This window comes from Moschus berezovskii, chromosome 6 (assembly GCF_049115385.1).
Source record: "Moschus berezovskii isolate FMDL1 chromosome 6, NW_MosBer_1.0, whole genome shotgun sequence".
Taxonomy (NCBI): Eukaryota; Metazoa; Chordata; class Mammalia; order Artiodactyla; family Moschidae; genus Moschus; species Moschus berezovskii.
In genome coordinates, this window is record NC_142465.1 from 46,474,669 (window position 1) to 46,496,767 (window position 22,099).

Sequence of the window (22,099 nt, forward strand, 5' to 3'; positions counted from 1 at the left end):
TTTGTATCAGGTAATGGCTATAAAAATTAGCCCCAATAATCTGAATATTTTAGAGTATTTTTCATTATCTAATGATTATAATATATATTTAATGTTGAAATTATTTTCTTCAGAATTCTGAATAAATAAAATACATAAGAATGAAAAAGAGACATCCTGGTCTCTAAGGTGTGCCATACATAAGTTATTGGAAACAGATATTTACCTTTGTTATTTTACAACCTTTCACATGGCAGAATTGTGTTGAATTAACGTTATGTCATCAAGGGGACATTAGTAGATTCTTGGGATAAAGATAGTAATTTGAAGGAAGGAAATCTTCGGAGACATAGTATTAAATAACCAAGGGTACCATTTTAACTTTTTTCTTAGGATGATTTGTGTCATTTAATCTGCCTTTGTGCAGATCAAAACAGCTCTAAGCTTGTTAAAATGAATTCTTTTCTTTATAATCAACTTGTTAAAATATACATACATGTATATGTAGTGTTTTAGAAGTATTATAGCAATGGGTTATGCATTAGGTCATAACTTTTCAACATCTGAAGCAGCAGTTAAAATTTGATGGCTTCAGTTCATAACTATAAACTCCACATAATAGGATTTCAAAATGGCAATTTTAGACTTTTGAGGAGATTTTGCTACAATTTCTGTTTCAACCTGATTAAATTTTTAGATAACCCACAAATTACTGAGCATTAATTTCAAGGATCTCAAGTTAATGTGTATATGCAAATAATACTTTAGATTTTGTAGTTATTCATCCATGTGATGGATGATCCATGTGATCCATCCATGTTCCTGGTCTTATTTCTGCTGATGAGAAACTCCCTTTACTTTTTGAAATCATTATAACTAAATCCTAAAAATAAATATTTATTAATCCTGAGCCTAATTTATTACCGCTTTAAATTTTTGTTCATTGGTCTGTCATCAGTCCTCTTGAGCTATACTAGCATTAATCCAGTACATCTGTTTTGCATGCATATGACAGCTCTTTAAATATTTAGTACTTTTGTATGGTCTCTCCAATGAAGGTTTTTTTATCAGCTCAATAGATTTAGATTAATCTGTTTCTAATGTGATATAGTCTGCAGATCCTTCTTTTTGCTTCTACTGTTTTGAAAAATCTCCAGGTTTTCAAAGCTCTTTTTAAAATGTGGCCTCTAGAATTCCACTTCATTCCAGATGTAGCCTTGGCAGAGTATAGTAGTTCTATTGCTTTCTTTCTCCTGAAATATTTACTTATATTTCAGAAGTTATTGAAAATAGTGTTAGAGGAATCATACATTGTTGATCCATTGATCTTGTATTCAATAAACAAATTTCTTTAGCTTTTAAAATCTAATTAAGCCCCTTTCCTACTTGGAGCATTCTATCTTCAGCTTAAATTTTATGTTTAAATTTTATCCAGTGAATATTTTAGTGCTAAGTACATACTTGAACAGATTTGGGGAATAATTTTCTAGACAATTTAGCTCTTTAATATGTCAGTTTAGTAAGCATGCCATATCTGCCTTCAGTTCGGTAGAAAGACTGACTAGATATTGAAGACCTTTTTCCAGATTGAGAGGAACACTGATTCTAGGGTAACTTTTCAGCCACTGATGGAACTACCTTACTACAACAATTTCAAACATATCCACCATGTATGTAGGGATATCATTTGAAAAGCTTTTTGTATGGACTTTATTGGAGTCAATATACCTTATGAATATGACATTACCCTAGTTTGCTGCCTACTAATTTTATAAAAAATCTTCCCATGAGATGTTATCACTTACTCATGGGCAGTTAGATGTTTGTAATTTTTGTAATTATTTATTTAATAGTTTCCCTCTATGAAACTCAACAAGTTTTACCCATCTGTAATTTCTGAAATCCACTTTTTTTTCCTCCTTTCTGGAATATTGGATCTACATGTTTTATCCCCTTTCTTGATTCTCTTAGCATACCAACAATGATTTTGCCTCCACAATGATATATACTTTCAAAATCCTGTGATATAATGTTTTAAAAATAGAAATACTTGAACTCATTGAATGTCTCCATTGTCAGTTCTAACTTATGTTGGGCTCACATTTCTTCTGAATTATTTCTGTCCCTGGCATCTTAAAGATTGTTCTCATTCATCAAGAATGTGGATACAGACAGTTTTATCTCTGAATCTGTCCTAATATTAGGCCATTTGTCTTATATAATGGACACACGTACATGTGTGCTAAGTCACTTCAGTCATGTCCGACTCTTTGTGACCTTATGGAACGTAGACTTCCAGGCTCCTCTGTCCGTGGGATTATCCAGGCAAGAATACTGGAGTGGGTTGTCATGCCCTCCCCCAGAGGATCTTCCTGACCCAAGGATTGAACTCGCATCTCTCACGTATCCTGCACTGGCAGGCAGGTTCTTTACGGCTGATGCCTCCTGGGAAGCCCATAAAATGTACATATTTCAGCATAACTTTTCTTCCTGCTCTGAGAAAAGATACATCTAACTTATATACATATATATATATATGTTTATCATTCTTAATTCACTCTCATTTTTAGTCTTCCCAATACAATTATTTCAATTTAGATTCTGTCTTAAACTCCTTTAGGATAGGGACAGTGTTTTGATAAACTTAACATTTCCACAGTTCATAGTCCAGTGGCATAAAGCAGAAATTCAAAAAATATTAAACTTAGGAAAAAGCTCCAAAGAGCATCACTATTCTTTTAATATCTTATTCTTTTTAAAAAAATCTTCTTTGAGATTGTTAGAATTTTAAAAGCTTTTGTTATTTTTGAGCCATTCTCCCTTTAAATTTCTATTGTATTTCTTCAAATTTGTTTGAAATCTGCTTTCTTAGTATTTTAGGTAGTATATATTATACCATCTTTAAAATGTCTTTTTTGACATAGAATTCCAGTCTGATAGTTACATCTTCCAGTTTTCCATCATTAATACTTCTTATTTTTCATAAATTTACTATATTTGAATTGCTCCCAATATTCATTAAATTTTGAAGAGATAAAATTGTTAGTGAGAAAATTCAAATGTATTGTTGACTTTGCTCTTTGCAGAATACAGCTGCTAGCTGATTCCTAAATAGTTGATGCACTTCATCACTACTATTATAATTTCACACTTTGTCCCTTTGCTTTAAAAAAAGACAAGAAGCAATCTGGTTTTTCAGTTCAGTCACTCAGTCGTGTCCGACTCTGGTTTTTATATAGTACCAATTATTTAGAACAACTTCTTAAAGTCAGGGAAATAAAAAATAGTTTCATGATATAGCTACTGAAGAAAATCTTATTTTTCCCACCACCTCAGGGGCATAATCAACCCGTTTCCAGCTTCAAAAGGAATCAGAACTTCTCCACTTCAGTGTATTCACATAGCTGAAGGGCATACAAAAGCTGTGCTCTGTGTGGATTCTACTGATGATCTTCTTTTCACTGGATCAAAAGGTGCTAAGAGTTGTGTCATGTGAATGTTTAACAGATCTTTTTAATGATTACATTTTAACAGGTTTTGAAATACATCAAGCTGCTTAAGACTCATAGGAATCTGAAAGATAATATTGTTCAACTGCTGAATTATGTAAAATATAAAATCATTACATAGTTGAGAAGAAAAATCTCTGTTGATGTTATGTGAATAGAATGGTGAAGGAATATATCTCGATTTGGTAATTGAGCACGTAATGCATGCAAAGCCCTGAGCTTAGTAACACAGGCTATATATAAATCCATAAAAGGCCATTACAGTATACAGTGTGGTAAAGGAATAATATGGGTAGCAACCAACATTTCTTGAGCACTTAATAAGTGTCTGAAACTATACTCGCCACTATGCAAATTTTATCTCGTTTAATTCTCACAACAACGCCAATGTTGCATCCTCATTTTACAGATCAAGAAGCTGAAGATTCCAGGAATTAAATGATTTTTCCAGATAAGCTTAGCTAGTAAGTGGAAGAGCCAGGATTAGAAACCTAGGTCTGCATATCCCCCAAACCTGCACTTGCAGGCAACTAGAAATTAACTATAAATGATTTGAAGAGTTATACATGAATATTTGGGGTTTCAGAAGAGAAAGAGATTATGCTAAATTGTGAAAAATAAGGAAGGCTTTGATGAGGAGGCACTTAGGGTGAACCTTACTGGATTATTTGGATATTGGCAAATAAAAATTGGCAACCAAGATTAGAGAGCAGTGTAAGCAGATACATGGAGGTAGAACAGTGTAAGCAGATACATGGAGGTAGAACAGTGTAAGCAGATACATGGAGGTAGAACAGTGTAAGCAGATACATGGAGGTAGAAGTGGTTTTGGAAACTAAATCCAGTTGGCTTGAAAAGTAGATTATATGTAGAAGTGATGGATAATGAGGCTGGAAAGATGAGAAGGAAGCATGTGTAGGAATTTGGGAAGCTAGTTAAAGTCTTTTAGCATTTAAGGATATTACAAGATAAAGGGAAGACTCTTGCCAGCACTTGTAAATAATAGCAAGCAATTCCCCAATTAAAAAAAAAATTGCCCCGTAAATGTATAATTTTCTAATAACTCAAATTTATTTCTCCAGGATAATTAGATACTTATGTCAGAAAGGGAAAGTATTGAATAGAATAGTTTTATGATCATGTTTATGATTATGTTAATGAAGTCAGTTAGTGACCGCTGGAAAAGAAATGTGTATGTAGTTCTGCATGTGGAGTGTTGTGAGTAGGTAAGAGAGTATCAAAACAAAATATTTTGAAGAGGCTGATTTGGGATGGCCATCTTAAATTCAGGGGCAATTTGAAATAAGACTATCAATATGTCTATTTTAAAATTTTGTATAGTTATTCTTTATTGCCACTTGATTCATACACCAGATATCCTAGCTTTCATCTAATCCTTATACCTACTTTGCCCTTGAACCTGCTGCAAAGTGTCAAGGATAGAGTTAGGATGCTATTGCAAGTTAATTAAATAATTGCCATTTTCTTGTCTCATATTTTCTCATAGAGAAATTGTTATTGCTAAGAGAATCTAATTTAGTTCTTATTGACAATATTTCCTCTTTTTTGTTTGCTTTTAGATCGTACTTGTAAAGTATGGAATCTGGTGACTGGGCAGGAGATAATGTCACTGGGAGGTCATCCCAACAATGTGGTATCTGTAAAATATTGTAATTATACAAGTTTGGTCTTCACTGTGTCAACATCTTATATTAAGGTGTGGGATATCAGAGATTCAGCAAAGTGTGTTCGAACGCTAACGTAAGTAGCTTAGAGGCAAATAGCATAAGGGGCAAATAGTTCTTGTTTATAAAATATAAGAAAAGATAGGTCTATATATGCATTTTTGTTTATTTATACCTGTCTACTTGCAAAGAACATTAAAATGTTTACAATAAGAATGTATATAACATAAGGTGAAAAAATATTGAGAAAATAAAATACAATAGTTCAATATTAAACAGAAAAGGAGAAGTCATATTTAATCTGTGACTCAATACACATTTCATATTTCCTTCCTCCCCAAAACTAAGGAGCTGAATTTTCATTATTACTTGATGTAGTAAAATGATTTACATTACTTGTTTCGAATGAATGCCACTCCTTGGAAAATGGCCGAAATCACCATTACAGACCATTAAGAAGTACTTGCAAAATTCAGTTAGCATCTATTGAATAACTGAATAATTGAGGAGTGTTTTTCTTAAGACTTACACTGCTTTGATGTTAGCCTGTGTTTCATAACTGTATATTGGACAATTGGAGAATAAATTTGTTTTCTGCATCTGTTATTATATATGTCTTTAAAACGTACAGCAAATAATGATTCTTTATCCAATAAGATTGATGATCTGTTTCACGTAATTAAAATTTTAATTAAAAGATGAATTCTATTGGTTTAAATAAGAGAAAGGAGCATAAGGATGGCTAATTTTACTAATTTGTAGAGTGAAGATTATTAACACTTAAGTGCTATTTTATATGTTGAGACTACTAATTATTTACTATGCTGAATATAGGTCTCTTGAGGGAAATTTTATAGGAAAAAGCACTATCTTAGAAATTTACCAATCCAGTTGACTCATTAAAATAATTTGAAAATGTTGATTGTAGCTTGATTTTTTAGAAGTTAGCTAATAAAATGATTCAAAATTGAAAAATATATTTGCTATTTAGAATTTAGCTGAGGAAATAAATCATGTTTAAGTCTTTTCCACATAGTTAACAATCCATATATGATTGGGTTAAAGTATACAAAAACTTTTACTCGAAGGGTCATATCTTATATATGAAAGAAATATTGGTTTGTTCCTCACTGGACTTCTGCAAGCTGCAGGAAAATGAATTAACTTTGTGGCACTGTATCATTTGTTGAGCCTGGCAGGCTACAGTCTGTGGGGTCACAAAGAGTTGGACACAACTGAGCGACTGAGCACATGCCCACATCATTTGTTGAGTTTTGTTATCTTTGTCATCTAGTCTTTTCTGAATCATATTTAAGTCATCTCTAATAGGGCCCAGAGCCTGGATACCCAGGTGGCTTTGTGGTAAAGAGTCTGTCTTTCAGTGCAGAGATGCAGGAGACGTGGGTTCAATCCCTGGGTTGGGAAGATCCCCTGGAGTAGGAAATGGCAACCCACTCCAATATTCTTGCCTAGAAAATTCCATGGACAGAGGAACCTGGTGGGCTACTGTCCATGGGGTAGCAAAGAGTCAGACATGACTGAGCATGGCACAGTGACTAATAGAGCCCCAAACTCCTAGTGTTATAACTTGCAAAGTAAGAGTTTAAGTCATGTCATCTTATTTTCTTCATTCATTTTTTTCATTTATCTTTCGAAGTGTTCATTTATTAGTGCCACCTTTGTGCATGTGAACTGCTGTGCTAGGTGTAGTGCATACAGTGACCAAAGAACATGGGTGTTGCCTGCAGCCAGTTTTCTGGGAATTTAAGGAATTCTATGGCATCACTCACTCAATGGACATGAGTTTGAGTGAACTCCAGGAGTTGGTGATGGACAGGGAGGCCTGGCATGCTGTGATTCATGGGGTTGCAGAGTCAGACACGACTGAGCGACTGAATTGAACTGAACTGATGAATAACTTTTGTCCAGAATTGTGACTTACTTTGTTTTGTCTCTGTTAAAGGTCTTCAGGTCAGGTTACTCTTGGAGATGCTTGTTCTGCAAGTACTAGCCGAACAGTTGCTATTCCTTCTGGGGAAAACCAGATCAATCAAATTTCGCTAAACCCAACTGGGACTTTCCTCTATGCAGCCTCTGGAAATGCTGTCAGAATGTGGGATCTTAAAAGGTAGAATTTTAAAGAAAATGTACTTCCTGTATATGGCAAATGCAGTTTTCACACATTAATATTAGTGCCGGTGCAATCTAATTTATATAACCCCAGAAGTTAATATAAAATCCTAGATTTTTCTGTTTGATTCAGCACCCCTAAATGTCTCATCTATCCTCATTAGCACACTCAAAAATTTTCTTTCTTTTAATCTCCATTGCTGGGGAAAAAAGTATATGAAAGAAAATAAACTTTATTAATATTTGTCAATAAGTTGCATTGTTTACTAGGAAGAGAACAAGATTCTCATGTTAGTTGCATCGGTACCTTTGAAAGAATTATTTTTTTGTAACATCCCTTTGACTGTGTGGATCACAATAAACTGTGGAACATTCTGAAAGAGATGGGAATACCAGACCACCTGACCTGCCTCTTGAGAAACCTGTATGCAGGTCAGGAAGCAACAGTCAGAACTGGACATGGAACAACAGACTGGTTCCAAATAGGAAAAGGAGTGCGTCAAGGCTGTATATTGTCACCTTGCTTATTTAACTTATATTCAGAGTACATCATGAGGAACGCTGGACTGGAAGAAGCACAAGCTGGAATCAAGATTGCTGGGAGAAATATCAATAACCTCAGATATGCAGATGACACTACCCTTATGGCAGAAAGTGAAGAGGAACTCAAAAGCCTCTTGATGAAAGTGAAAGAGGAGAGTGAAAAGGTTGGCTTGAAGCTCAACATTCAGAAAACAAAGATCATGGCATCTGGTCCCATCACTTCATGGGAAATAGATGGAGAAACAGTGGAAACAGTGTCAGACTTTATTTTTTTGGGCTCCAAAATCACTGCAGATGCTGATTGCAGCCATGAAATTAAAAGATGCTTACTCCTTGGAAGGAAAGTTATGACCAACCTTGATAGTATATTAAAAAGCAGAGACATTACTTTGCCAACCAAGGTCCATCTAGTTAAGGCTATGGATTTTCCTGTGGTCATGTATGGATGTGAGAGTTGGACTGTGAAGAAAGCTGATCGCCGAAGAATTGATGCTTTTGAACTGTGGTGTTGGAGAAGACTCTTGAGAGTCCCTTGGACTGCAAGGAGATCCAACCAGTCCATTCTAAAGGAGATCAATCCTGGGTGTTCATTGGAAGGACTGATGCTAAAGCTGAAACTGCAATACTTTGGCCACCTCATGCGACGAGTTGACTCACTGGAAAAGACTCTGATGCTGGGAAAGGTTGGGGGCAGGAGGAGACGGGGACGACGGAGAATGAGATGGCTGGATGGCATCACTGACTCTGTGGACATGAGTTTGAGTGAACTCCGGGAGTTGGTGATGGACAGGGAGGCCTGGCGTGCTGTGATTGATGGGGTCACGGAGAGTCGGACACTACTGAGCGACTGAACTGAACTGAACTGAACTGAACATCACTTATGCATCTTATATTTCAAAATTTTCAGTTTATAAACCGAATAAGTTTGATCATAAATCTTCACAGGATTTTTATAAATATAAAATTATATATGTATATATGATGAAGTATTAAGAAGATGAAGTGAGTAAAAAGAGAATACCATGCATTACATCTTTGATTTAATTTTTATTTACCATGAAGTAGGAGCTTTCATCCTTCACTTGAGTGTTTATTTTAGATTTTTTTCAGTTCTTAAAATGTTGGCAGCAAGGGAATATTTATTTATTAGTTAACAAATATTTATTCACATCAATTGTGGCAGCAATTATACCAACACTATGGTAGGTACTGGAGATATAGATTGCGCAAGACAAATTTGATGTCCACCTTCTCAGAACTCATCTTGTAATGGAGAATAAAGGCCACTTGGGGCTTCCCTGGTGGCTCAGAGGTCAAAACGTCTGCCTGCAATGCAGGAGACCTGGGTTCAATCCCTGGGTCGGGAAGCTCCCCTGGAGAAGGAAATGGCAACCCACTCCAATATTCTTGCCTGGAGAATCCTATGGACAGAGGAGCCTGGTGGGCCCCAGTTCACGGGGTCACAAAGAGTCAGACATGACTGAGCAACTTCACTTCACTTCACTTCAAAGGCCACTTACAAGATTCTGAGTAAAGTTGGTAATTCAGGTAATAATCCCATTTAGAAGGGTAAATAATCCCATTTAGAAGTGGTAAATCAAAGGGAAATTTATTTTAGAAATTTTGAGGGTAACTATTTGTTACTTGTACCATTTTAATGGTTAGCTGAAAAAGTATAATAAGCATAATTTATAGATAAATAAATGAGTAGAGAAAGAAGAAACACAGTCATGAGTACCGTTTTAGAAATAAAAAATTGAAAACAGTGCTTCTTTAAGAAAATGTGGAATGTGATGAAAACTGGGTTTATTCTTAAGGATATTAAACTTGACTTGTATTCAGAGTACCATGAAGGAAGATACTCAACATCATGACATGAGGCAGAAAAGATACCAGCTTCTAAAAATTTTTACACTTTCTTGTCTGCTGAAAAGTTAGATCCTTTGAAACTTGCTTGATTTCAACAACATAATTAAACACAGATTCATCTTAATGAATAAACTATAAAAAAGAGTTACAAGAAATAGTAATATTCTAGAAGCCAGATATATCTCTGTATTCCAGCTGCTTGATTTGAGGTAGGATTATGAAACAAAGGTTCATTGCCACCTCCTAACAATGGACATCACACGTTTTTCTACCAGTCATATATATTCCTGGCCATTTTTCATATCTTTGTAATAACTGATGAAATGGACTATGTTTTCTGATGTACAAATGTGTGCATATGTGTATGTGTATAATACATGCGTACATATGATGGATGTACATATATGTGTATATATGAAAATATATGTGTGTATAATAAAGTAATCTTACTTTCTCCAAATTTTTATTTTCTAATTATATCAGTGACCTAGTTGTTTTAGTCAAATTTAAAATTGACCCTAATAAATCAATCATATGTTTGTAACATGTTGAGATATTTAACAGATTAAGGTTTATCTGGATTTAGGTTGGAGTTAAAATTAGCCCTAGGCAAGTTTTTGGACTTTTGATGCTTTTTTTTTTACTATCTGAATGACATCAGTCACTTTGGAATAACTTATTTAAGATTCCCAAACTTCCATCAGATAATCAATTAGTTTGGCTATTTTTTGACTCAATTTGAGGAGAGTTGCATAGAGGTGGAGTTAAAAAAGAACAGTTTTAGCAAAGACTGTTATTTTTGTTGAGACTTAGTCTCAGCATACTAAGAAATATTTTCAAACAAAATTATTTTTCTTTCTTTTTATAGGTTTCAGTCCACAGGAAAGTTAACAGGACATCTAGGTCCTGTTATGTGTCTTACTGTAGATCAGATTTCTAATGGACAAGATCTAATCATCACTGGCTCCAAGGACCATTACATCAAAGTGTGTATGATAAAGCTATTGAATTATATTCTCCTATTAAATGATAAGTTTGAAGTATTCAGATGTACCTAGGATGCTTTTCTCTTAGTCAGTTCTTTTTTTCTCATTTCTAGCCTTTACTTTTTCTTCCTGATCTTTTCCTCACTCAGTTCCTGATTTTGTTGTCTTATTTAAAAATGTGTTCTCACTTTTTCATAGAAGATATGTTGGGAGGGATTTTAAAGACTTTTTTTTACCTAGTTCATCCAACTAATGCTTAAATCTCATCGTCACCATCTATTATACTGAGCATATTATGATCTTCAGGTTTGTTTTATGCAAGTAGCAGATAAGATGAGGAGACATGAAAAGTTTGATTCTGGAGATGTTAAATTTGAAATACTAATAGAGGACCTCTTCATGTAAGCCAATATGCTATTTGAAAGGCAAGTACAAAGTCCAGGATAAGTTATGACTAGACACATATGTTTCAGAACCATTCAAATAGAAGCAGATGTTTAAGGAGTACTTATATGACCAAAGGAGAGAGGTTGATATGACTCAGCCTTGGGGAATCCTGTAAGGACCAACAGGAACAAAAAGAGAATATAGTTATAAAGAGAGACAGAAAGAGTGTAAGTAATCTTTTTTTAGAAACTTGTGTTATGAGATGAGAAGTGGGTTAATGACTTAAAAATAGAATGGTTACTGCAAGAGGATTTTGTATTGGTAGACTTGAGCATGTTTATTTGGTTAGAAAATGGGCTTAGTGGAGAGGGAAAGTGTGAAGAGTGAAGTAGTAGCAATTGGTGAATCAGATTAAAAAGAGATCAGATCAAAGATGTGAACCTTGAGAAAAAGTAAGTACACTTTAGTACTTTGGAAAGAAGGGAAGGGTAAGAGAATGTTTGAGAATAAAAGGAAACTTTTGTAACTGTGAGGGGGAGTGGTGGTCCAGAAAGTCTATTTTTGGTTATACTAGACTTTTTAGGAACTCACAAGTTCAGTAGTTAAAAGAAATGAGGGCAACTGAGGTGAGTGAAATTGAATAGCAGCTCTGGAAAATTTGTGATGACCACCAAGATTGCAGAGCTGCCTAATGTGTTTAAATAACAATCATATCATTTATTTGAGTTTCAACTGGATTGTTATATGTAACATTTTTATTATTTAACATATCATTTGTACACTTATACATGAAAAAATTGGTTGTCTTTCTTAAGAGCTTACAAACATGTAAGCATGTGACATGTGAAAATCAGGGCTCAGGTTCATCCTGAGTCACTCAAAGCAAGTTATTTTTGTTAATATTTTTGTTAGTAAAATATTTATAACAAAACAAGTCACATTCGGTTAATATACATGTGTACGTGTTTCTATGAATGAATACCTAAGGTGCTTATTTGTAAGTTAAATAGGATGACTACTTTCATTTTGCTTTTATTTAGATGTTTGATGTAACTGAAGGGGCCCTGGGAACTGTGAGTCCAACCCACAACTTTGAGCCCCCTCATTATGATGGCATTGAAGCATTAACCATACATGGGGATAACCTATTTAGTGGGTCCAGAGATAATGGAATCAAGAAATGGGATTTAGCTCAAAAAGATCTTCTGCAGGTAATTCAAAACCTTTTCATGTGATGGAGTGGGTACTTCTAAGTCATCAGTATGCTAATAAGAAGTGAAGAGTCTTTATGTAGATTTTCATCATTTAGGGATGGTATCAATCAGGGCTTTCTCTTAAAAAGTGTTTCATTATCACATACCAGAGTTACTAATTATGAAAAGGGCAACATTAGACATTTAATGATATCTCGTAGATAAGAGAAGAATAGACTCTGATAAGAATTGGAAGCTCTGGGACTGCCCTGTGCATGTGTTTACTAAATACAGGATTGGAGTGAAGAAGTCAGTTTCTCATTTTGTTTTGTTTTTATATACACATATTCCAAGGGCTTCCCTGGTGGCTCATATGGTAAAGAATCTACCTGTAATGTAGGAGATCCAAGTTTGATCCCTGGGCTCTGAAGATCCCCTAGAGAAGGGAATGGCAACCCACACCAGTATTCTTGCCTGGAGAATTCCATGGATGGAGGAGCCTGCTGGGCTACTATCCATGGGATTGCAAAGAGTCGGACATGACTGAGCAACTAATACTTTCAATACTTTCACACATATTCCACAGAGTACTAAGTTTTGCTAAGGTCAAAGCAATCTAAATGATTCTTCATCTCATTTTCATACATCCAAGAATGGTGGTTCTCTCATTTCCTATAGAATGATAGTTGGGAAAAAGTGTTTTGTCAGTATAATCAAATATCAGTAGCTTTTCCTAATTCCCAGAGGAATTGTTCTCAATTTCAGGCTTTTTCTTATAAATGTATGAGTGTGTATGCATGTATTGCAATTGCTCACACTTTCCTGCTTACAATCAGATGAAAAAAAAGAACAGGTAGCATGAATGTTAATAGAAAAAACTGGCAACAGGCACATATATTGCACTCAAAAGCTTTTCTTTTATAGATATACATTCTAGGGTGTCTTTTATATTATATATAAGAATATATATATGCATAAAATGTGGTCATATAGTCTGAGCTTATAATTATTGTTTGTTGTTATTGTTTAGTCGCTAAGTCGTGTCTGACTCCGTGGACTGTAGCCTGCCAGGCTGTTCTGTTCACGGGATTTCCCAGGCAAGAATACAAGAAATTTGCCATTTCCTTCTCCAGAGGGTCTCCCTAACCCAGAAATCAAACCTGAGTCTCCTGGGTTGGCATGTGGATTCTTTACCACTGAGCCACCAGAGAAGCCCATAAGTATTGTTTACACATTGTGAAACATGTAGGTTAGCTCCAGCCTTCTTCAAAAAGCTTTAGGCCTCTATGTTCTCTTTCAAAATTTAAGGCAGTTATTTTAGGGGACAGTCCTTATATTTTACATACCAGGTGTAGTTTTCAAACTTGTTGTGTGAGATACATTTTCTAGAAAGGTGAGATATTTACTCCTTTGAAGAGGAAGTGATGTTTGAAAAATTCTGTATGCTTTCAGTGTGTTTTAGAGTCTATAGATTTTTTTAACGTTGTAGGCCTTTAATACTGATAACACTGATGATAACTAGTTAATTAAATTGAGGAGCAAATTACGATTATCTGTTTAAATTGCTAAGAGTGACTTAATGGAAAATAATTTTTATCATTTCCAGACCAATTCAGTGTTCCAAAATTTGAATTTGTCAATAAAACTTTGGTAACTTATTTTGGTGTGAAAATGTCAGTTTGAAAGGCTTCCCTTAAGCTGCTAATTTTTCTTTTTTCTCTCAGCAAGTTCCAAATGCACATAAGGATTGGGTCTGTGCCCTGGAAGTGGTACCAGGCCACCCAGTTTTACTCAGTGGCTGCAGAGGGGGCATTTTGAAACTCTGGAACATAGATACCTTTGTGCCAGTTGGAGAGATGAAAGGTCATGAGAGTCCTATCAATGCCATATGTGTTAATTCCACCCACATTTTTACTGCAGCTGAGTAAGTTTTTCCTATTGGTTACTTGTGTTCAGATTTAATAAATGCTATAGGTTGTAAATATTTGGAAATGTAGAACATATGAAATATTTCTTTTATTACAGCTATTCCAATGTCTGTTTATAATGTTTTATTTATGTTTTCTGAGATGCACCGTGGTCACCGAGTTTGGGCTCCCCAGGTTATATGATAATAGTGTTACTGCTGTATCAGCTGTCTGCTTAGACTAGGAAGTCTGCTACCAGATCTTCCTGTAGCAGTTTTAATTTTTAAAAAATCATTCAGAAGTGATTAAATTCTAAATTGTCTTTCCAAAAAAGGCATCAAACTTGCCTCATTCTTCACATTTGGACCAAATCATAAAAAAAAAAAAAAAAATATTTTATGCCTCTTCCACCTCCTTTAAAATCTAAGTACATAGTAATAATATTTACTCCCTCCCTCTTAGAATGGCTGAATTGATTAATTTATTTGCTCATTTTCTCATTCATTGTGAATCTCCTGTGTGCCAGGCACTGTTCCAGAATCTTGGGGATAGAGAATTGAACAAAACTGATATAAACCCTAATTTCATTCTAAGGAGAAGAAAATAAAATGAATAAGTAAAATATGTTACATGGTAAGAGATACTATGGAGAAAAAGCAAGCAGAGAAGGCAGATGAGAGCATCACTAGGGAACAGGGCTTGCACAATAGAGTGGACAATTAAGATCTTAGTGAGAAAGTGACATTTAAGACGGTGCTTGAAGAAGGTGTAGAGATGTGACCATAAAAATGACATAATATGTATTATATCATAATACATTATGTATAAGTACTTTTGGAAAGGAAATCATATGTACTATAATGTGAGGTGTTCATCTCATTCAAATAAAATGTGATTTCTCATGAAAATCTCCATATGTCATTTGTGTACTAATTACATTACTTAATTTATTGAGCCATTTCTTGATTCATCTGTCCTAAATACACAATTCCCTGATTTTATTTAGAAACTTCTGCTAAATTTCTGTACTGTCTCTTTTTGTTTGTGCTGTTTCAACTGAATCCCTTGTCTCATTTAAATTTACTTTCTCTCATCTCTAAAATACATCAAAGCCTATGGCCTTCTGATTCTATTGGTTATTTTCCTGATTTTATGTTACATGGTAAATACATCTGCATCTGATGCACTATAGGTAAACTGAGGACATTTTCAGTTTCTCAAAATAAAACTGTATCATGGAAAAAAAAATTACATCATACCTCAGTGATCAGATCTCAGTGAGTCATAATAATTTTATAGTGTCCCACAGCTATGAGGGGTATCATTTCCCACAAATTGTAAAGGACAAACAAGTTTCTAAGGGAATAAACAAAAGTGATGAAACTTAAAAAATGTATCTCAGAAATAGCATCAATGAAGCATTAAAAATTAGAGATACAAAGGGAACATTTCATGCAAAGATGGGCTCGATAAAGGACAGAAATGGTATGGACCTAACAGAAGCAGAAGATATTAAGAAGAGGTGGCAAGAATACACAGAAGAACTATACAAAAAAGATCTTAACAACCAAGATAATCACGATGTTGTGATCACTCACCTAGAGCAAGACATCTTGGAATGTGAAGTCAAGTGGGCCTCAGAAAGCATCACTATGAACAAAGCTAGTGGAGGTGATGGAATTCCAGTGGAGCTATTTCAAATCCTGAAAGATGATGCTGTGAAAGTGCTGCACTCAATATGCCAGCAAATCTGGAAAACTCAGCAGTGGCCACAGGACTGGAAAAGGTCTTCATCCCAATCCAAAAGAAATGCAATGCCAAAAATGCTCAAACTACCGCACAATTGCACTCATCTCACACGCTAGTAAAATCATGCTCAAAATTCTCCAAGCCAGGCTTCAGCAATACGTGAACCGTGAACTTCCAGATGTTCAAGCTGGTTTTAGAAAAGGCAGAGGCACCAGAGATCAAATTGCCAACATCCACTGGATCATGGAAAAAGCAAGAGAGTTCCAGAAAAACATCTATTTCTGCTTCATTGACTATGCCAAAGCCTTTGACTGTGTGGATCACAATAAACTGTGGAAAATTCTGAAAGAGATGGGAATACCAGACCACCTGACCTACCTCTTGAGAAACCTGTATGCAGGTCAGGAAGCAACAGTCAGAACTGGACATGGAACAACAGACTGGTTCCAAATAGGAAAAGGAGTACGTCAAGGCTGTATATTGTCACCTTGCTTATTTAACTTATATGCAGAGTACATCATGAGGAACGCTGGGCTGGAAGAAGCACAAGCTGGAATCAAGACTGCTGGGAGAAATATCAATAATCTCAGATATGCAGATGACACTACCCTTATGGCAGAAAGTGAAGAGGAACTCAAAAGCCTCTTGATGAAAGTGAAAGAGGAGAGTGAAAAGGTTGGCTTGAAGCTCAACATTCAGAAAACAAAGATCATGGCATCTGGTCCCATCACTTCATGGCAAATATATGGGGAAACAGTGGAAACAGTGTCAGACTTTATTTTTTTGGGTTCCAAAATCACTGCAGATGCTGATTGCAGCCATGAAATTAAAAGACGCTTACTCCTTGGAAGGAAAGTTATGACCAATTTTGATAGTATATTAAAAAGCAGAGACATTACTTTGCCAACCAAGGTCCGTCTAGTCAAGGCTATGGTTTTTCCAGTGTTCATGTATGGATGTGAGAGTTGGACTGTGAAGAAAGCTGATCACCAAAGAATTGATGCTTTTGAACTGTGGTGTGGAGAAGACTCTTGAGAGTCTCTTGGACTGCAAGGAGATCCAACCAGTCCATTCTAAAGGAGATCAATCCTGGGTGTTCATTGGAAGGACTGATGCTAAAGCTGAAACTGCAATACTTTGGCCACCTCATGCGACGAGTTGGCTCACTGGAAAAGACTCTGATGCTGGGAAAGGTTGGGGGCGGGAGGAGAAGGTGATGACTGAGAATGAGATGGCTGGATGGCATCACCGACTCTGTGGACATGAGTTTGAGTGTACTCCGGGAGTTGGTGATGGACAGGGAGGCCTGGCGTGCTGTGATTCATGGGGTCGCGGAGAGTCGGACACTACTGAGCGACTGAACTGAACTGAACTGAATATTTTATTGAATGTTGAACATTGTAGTGTTGTGTTTTGAGTATCTGGATTTTGTTTTATTCCTTTAAAGACAGTTGGGGTTTTTTAAAGTTATGTATGTTACTTGTGATTCAGCTCATCTTTTTGAGACTTCAAGTCGGGTTTTTACTGAATGTCTTGAATGTTTGATGCTATTCTCTGCTTTACTGGTCAGAACTTGACCCTCACAGCTGTGTTTTGGTCTGGCCGTATAGTCTGACTCTACTCATGTGCAGCTTAGCCTTCAGTCAAAGACGTTAGGGGACCCCTATGTATGTAGATTAATGGAATGTTTTTCCCTATAATTCCATAGTCCTTTTTGCATACCTCTCCCCTCTTCTCTATTTGGTTTTATAAATTACAGCTATTTCACACTTCCCAGATTTTTATTACTCTCTTTTCAACTGATTCTGTGGTCTTCTGTTTATTTCCCCTCTTTCTTGCTGTAGTGTGGCAAGTGCTTCCAGACTGAAAGTCAGGGCCATCACAGAGCTCACCTTCTCTTGTTTCCCTTTTCTCAGGAATTACAGGCCTAAAGTATCCATCCCCCAGTTTCTGAAAATAGTTGTTCCTTATATTTTGTCAAGTTTTCACTTTGTGTTGACTCACAGAAGTGTTAACCTGGCACAGGTTACTCTGTCATGACTAGTAGTGGAAGTTTGCTCATCTTAGATTTTGTATGTCCAAAACTGAACCCCCAGCCTTCCTAAGAAACCTCTCATCCTGTGCCTTTCTCCATGTCAGCTGATGGCTCCTCTTTTTTTTTTCTGTTGCTCAGTACAGGAACCTTCATTCCTCCCTTTCTTTCATACTCCATATCCAATTCATAAGCAAACTATGTTGGTATTCTACCTTTACATTATATCTAGAATCTGATTTTCTCACCCTGCCTTTTGTTACCTCACTGACCCTAGTCACCATCAGCTCTTGGATTACTACAATAGCCTCCTAAAGGTCCCTTGCCCATATGTAGTCTATTCTCAACACAAACACCAGAGTAATTTTTAAAACTTTTTAAAAATTATGATCATCTCGTTCTATCTCTGCTCAAAAACTTGTATTGATCATCCATTTTATCTAAAGTAGAGGCTGTACTTGATCTAAACCCTTTGAGCATTTGTTATCTCTCATCTTAACCTTCTAATACCCTCTGGCATGCTCCTTCTCTTACAGCACTGATAATATCTTTGCTGGTCTTGTACATATTAGGCTTATTCCAGCGTTAAGACCTTTGCCCAGAGTGCCTTCAGATATCCTGATCTTCTAACGTTTTTCTTTCTCAGTAAGAATAACCCTGCGATTTTATTTACAATTGTAATCTCTCCTATCACCTACCATTTCTGATCCTGATCCCCTTTGCTGTACTCTTTAATTTCTCTGTCACGTTTATTACTTTCTAATAAACTATATAATTTTTATTGTGTTTTATTGTCTGTCTCCTTTTGGTGATGGACAGGGAGGCCTGGCGTGCTGTGATTCGTGGGGTCGCGGAGAGTCGGACACGACTGAGCGACTGAACTGAACTGAACTGAACTGATGATCTACAAAGGCATAGGATTCTGTTATTTATTTATTTATTTACTTTTAATTGACCCCAAGCACCTAGAATAATGCCTGGGACACTGTCAGTTCAGTTCAGTTCAGTTGCTCAGTCGTGTCCGACTCTCTGCGACCCCATGAATCACAGCATGCCAGGCCTCCCTGTCCATCACCAACTCCTGGAGTTCACTCAAACTTATGTCCATAGAGTCGGTGATGCCATCCAGCCATCTCATTCTCAGTCATCACCTTCTCCTCCCGCCCCCAACCTTTCCCAGCATCAGAGTCTTTTTCAGTGAGTCAACTCGTCGCATGAGGTGGCCAAAGTATTGGAGTTTCAGCTTTAGCATCAGTCGTTCCAATGAACACCCAGGACTGATCTCCTTTAGAATGGACTGGTTGGATCTCCTTGCAGTCCAAGGGACTCTCGAGAGTCTTCTCCAGCACCACAGTTCAAAAGCATTAGTTCTTCGGCGATCAGTCTTCTTCACAGTCCAACTCTCACATCAATACATGACCACGGGAAAAACCATAGCCTTGACTAGACGGACCTTGGTTGGCAAAGTAAGGTCTCTGCTTTTTAATATGCTATCTAGGTTGGTCATAACTTTCCTTCCAAGGAGTAAGCGTCTTTTAATTTCATGGCTGCAGTCAGCATCTGCAGTGATTTTGGAGCCCAAAAAAATAAAGTCTGACACTGTTTCCACTTTTTCGCCATCTATTTCCCATGAAATGATGGGACCAGATGCCATGATCTTTGTTTTCTGAATGTTGAGCTTCAAGCCAACCTTTTCACTCTCCTCTTTCACTTTCATCAAGAGGCTTTTGAGTTCCTCTTCACTTTCTGCCATAAGGGTGGTGTCATCTGGACACTGTAAGTTCCCAATAAACATTTGTTGAATGGATAGTTGAATGAATAAATGGAATGAATAAATGGGTGGACAAATGAACGTATCCCCTTGCTGTTTTCAGTTATCTGTGCTGTGTGAGCTGGTGAAAGATTATTATTTTCCCCCAGTTTTATTGATTTATAACTGACGTATAACACTGTTTAAGGTATAACAGTATAATGACTTGACTTACACATATAATGATTACTGTGGTAAGCTTAGTTAATATCCATCATCTCATGTAGATTTAAAAAACAGAAAAAAATGTGATTTTTTACCCCCATGTGGTAAGAATTAGGGGTGAGGAAATTATTGATTACAAACTAGAAAGCCTGGATTCTAGGCTCAACTCTGTCTTCTGCAATGTTACAATGACAAGTCACTAAACTTTCTATATCCTCAAAATATGCTACATAATCTTTGAAATGCTTTTAAACTATACAGTTTTATGGCAACTCTTTCCTTTGGCTTTGGGTATATTAAGAAATTGGAGAAAAGCAACACTGTCTTTCTAGAGCCGGGAGAAATGTAACTGTCTAATGACTAGTACCCAGAACCTACATGTTAGGTGAATAAAAGTAAGTTTTCTCAGAAATGCATTGAATTGTCTATGTTCTATGATAGGTAGAGTGTTTGACTATTTCCTAGTAGCTGTCTGCTTTTTCTGTGGGCTTATGCTGATTTCACCTGAACGTAACTATTTTTAATGAACTTTTTAATTTCATTATTATGGGTAACTATTTGATATACCTATGGAAAAATGTATATTTTTATCTATATCTATTAAAGACCTTTTCTGTAAATGTTTCTTGATAAGTATTTCTAAGAACTGTATTTTTCCACCTGTTTTCACATGTTCATTTTTAATTTATTGTTTTGTAGTGATCGAACTGTGAGAATTTGGAAGACTCGAAATTTGCAAGATGGTCAAATCTCTGACACAGGAGATTTGGGGGAAGATATTGCCAGTAATTAAACATGAATGAAGATAGAAGCTGAATACTGTGATAATACTTTATCTTCTTTATGGAAAATCTTGTCCTGCATTTATTAGGGAAAAATTTGTGAATGGAGTTAACTGGAAAATATATATGAATCCAACTACTGAATATAAATGGTATTCTAATAAAATTGTGTACCCTATGTGCTAAATTTTAATATCTACCAATGCATATATAACCTATAATTGATACAGTGCTTGATTCACACTTTCATCGTGGCTGGATTTTTGTGCCTATCTATAAAAAAAATCTTCAAATTATCTGAAATGCAAAATGTCTGCTTTTGTGACAGAAAATACACTTAGAATACAATGCCACCCACTGTTATTCATATAGTCTGTTCGGCTGATTTACATATTTAAAGCATATGGTAATGTTAGTCAAACATTGGTTTGTCTGGTATTTATGTCAGTCTCCAGAGGGTTCCCAAATTTTAAAACTCTTTTAATGTAATGAAAAAGATGTGAGAATATTATTGACGGTGATTTTTCATAAAATGGATTTGACTTTAATCTACTAACAAAGAATGTTAAACAGATTGTGTTAGATGTTGACATTTACTTGTATTGACCAAAGTTTTGCAGTGCTATTTTGTGTGCTCAGGACTAAAATGCTGTTAAATTATTTTATTAGTGCTGTGCATACATTCTGTGATGGGAAACATTTTTGATGTCCTAACAGAAATATATTTTGATCTATTTTCCTATGGAGTTGTTTCTATTATCCACCTTTTAATTTCATTCTTATTTAATAGTAGTATTTCTTTCCCTTTTAATCTAATTTTTATATGCTGCTAAATATATTTTAATTATACTGTGTTTGCAAACCTTGGTAGCTATGATGAGAACTTTATCATCTGCAGTGGGAAAAGCTATGTAAATAGGTAGACTGTAAAGAGAGAATGTCTTATGTTGTAACTATGAATTTGTAGATTGGATTTTGGAAAAGGATGTATAATTTATGCCTGCTCAGAATATTAATTTGTAAATTCTTCAAGTTTAATTTTTATGTGAGTGACATGACACTTGAAAATATTGTCTTGTGATTTTTCCCCAAAAAATATTTGCTTGTAAATGAAGGCTTTGCTAGGGCTTAAATAAACACGTTGCTATGAATAATTTTTATTCTTTTGTTCTTTTCCTAATAATATGAAAATGGGCACTGTTTGTAAAAGTTTATTTTATCTGTGTGATTTAAAGAAAGGCATCTTTTTGTTATCCAGCATTACATATGCATTCCTTTTTTTTTTTTTTTTTTGCTCACTATTGAAGAATCTGCCTGAAGTGCAGGAGAACCAGGTTTGATCTTTGGGTCAGGAAGATCCCCTGGAGAAAGAA

At 35.6% G+C, this 22,099-nt stretch overlaps 1 protein-coding gene across 13 annotated transcripts in view; it reads left to right on the forward strand.

Annotated features, from left to right (window-relative positions):
- KIF21A (kinesin family member 21A) overlaps positions 1–21,898 on the forward strand; it is a 188,409-nt gene extending 166,511 nt beyond the window's left edge. For all 13 annotated transcript variants that reach the window (XM_055396517.2, XM_055396525.2, XM_055396518.2 and 10 more), the window contains 7 exons: positions 3,316–3,452; positions 5,069–5,249; positions 7,137–7,301; positions 10,584–10,701; positions 12,129–12,299; positions 14,006–14,205; positions 20,644–21,898. In XM_055396517.2, the coding sequence (XP_055252492.2) occupies positions 3,316–3,452; positions 5,069–5,249; positions 7,137–7,301; positions 10,584–10,701; positions 12,129–12,299; positions 14,006–14,205; positions 20,644–20,737 (1,066 nt within the window). In that variant the 3' untranslated portion in view covers positions 20,738–21,898. The remainder of the gene's footprint in view (positions 1–3,315; positions 3,453–5,068; positions 5,250–7,136; positions 7,302–10,583; positions 10,702–12,128; positions 12,300–14,005; positions 14,206–20,643) is intronic.
- The last annotated feature ends 201 nt before the right edge of the window (positions 21,899–22,099 follow it).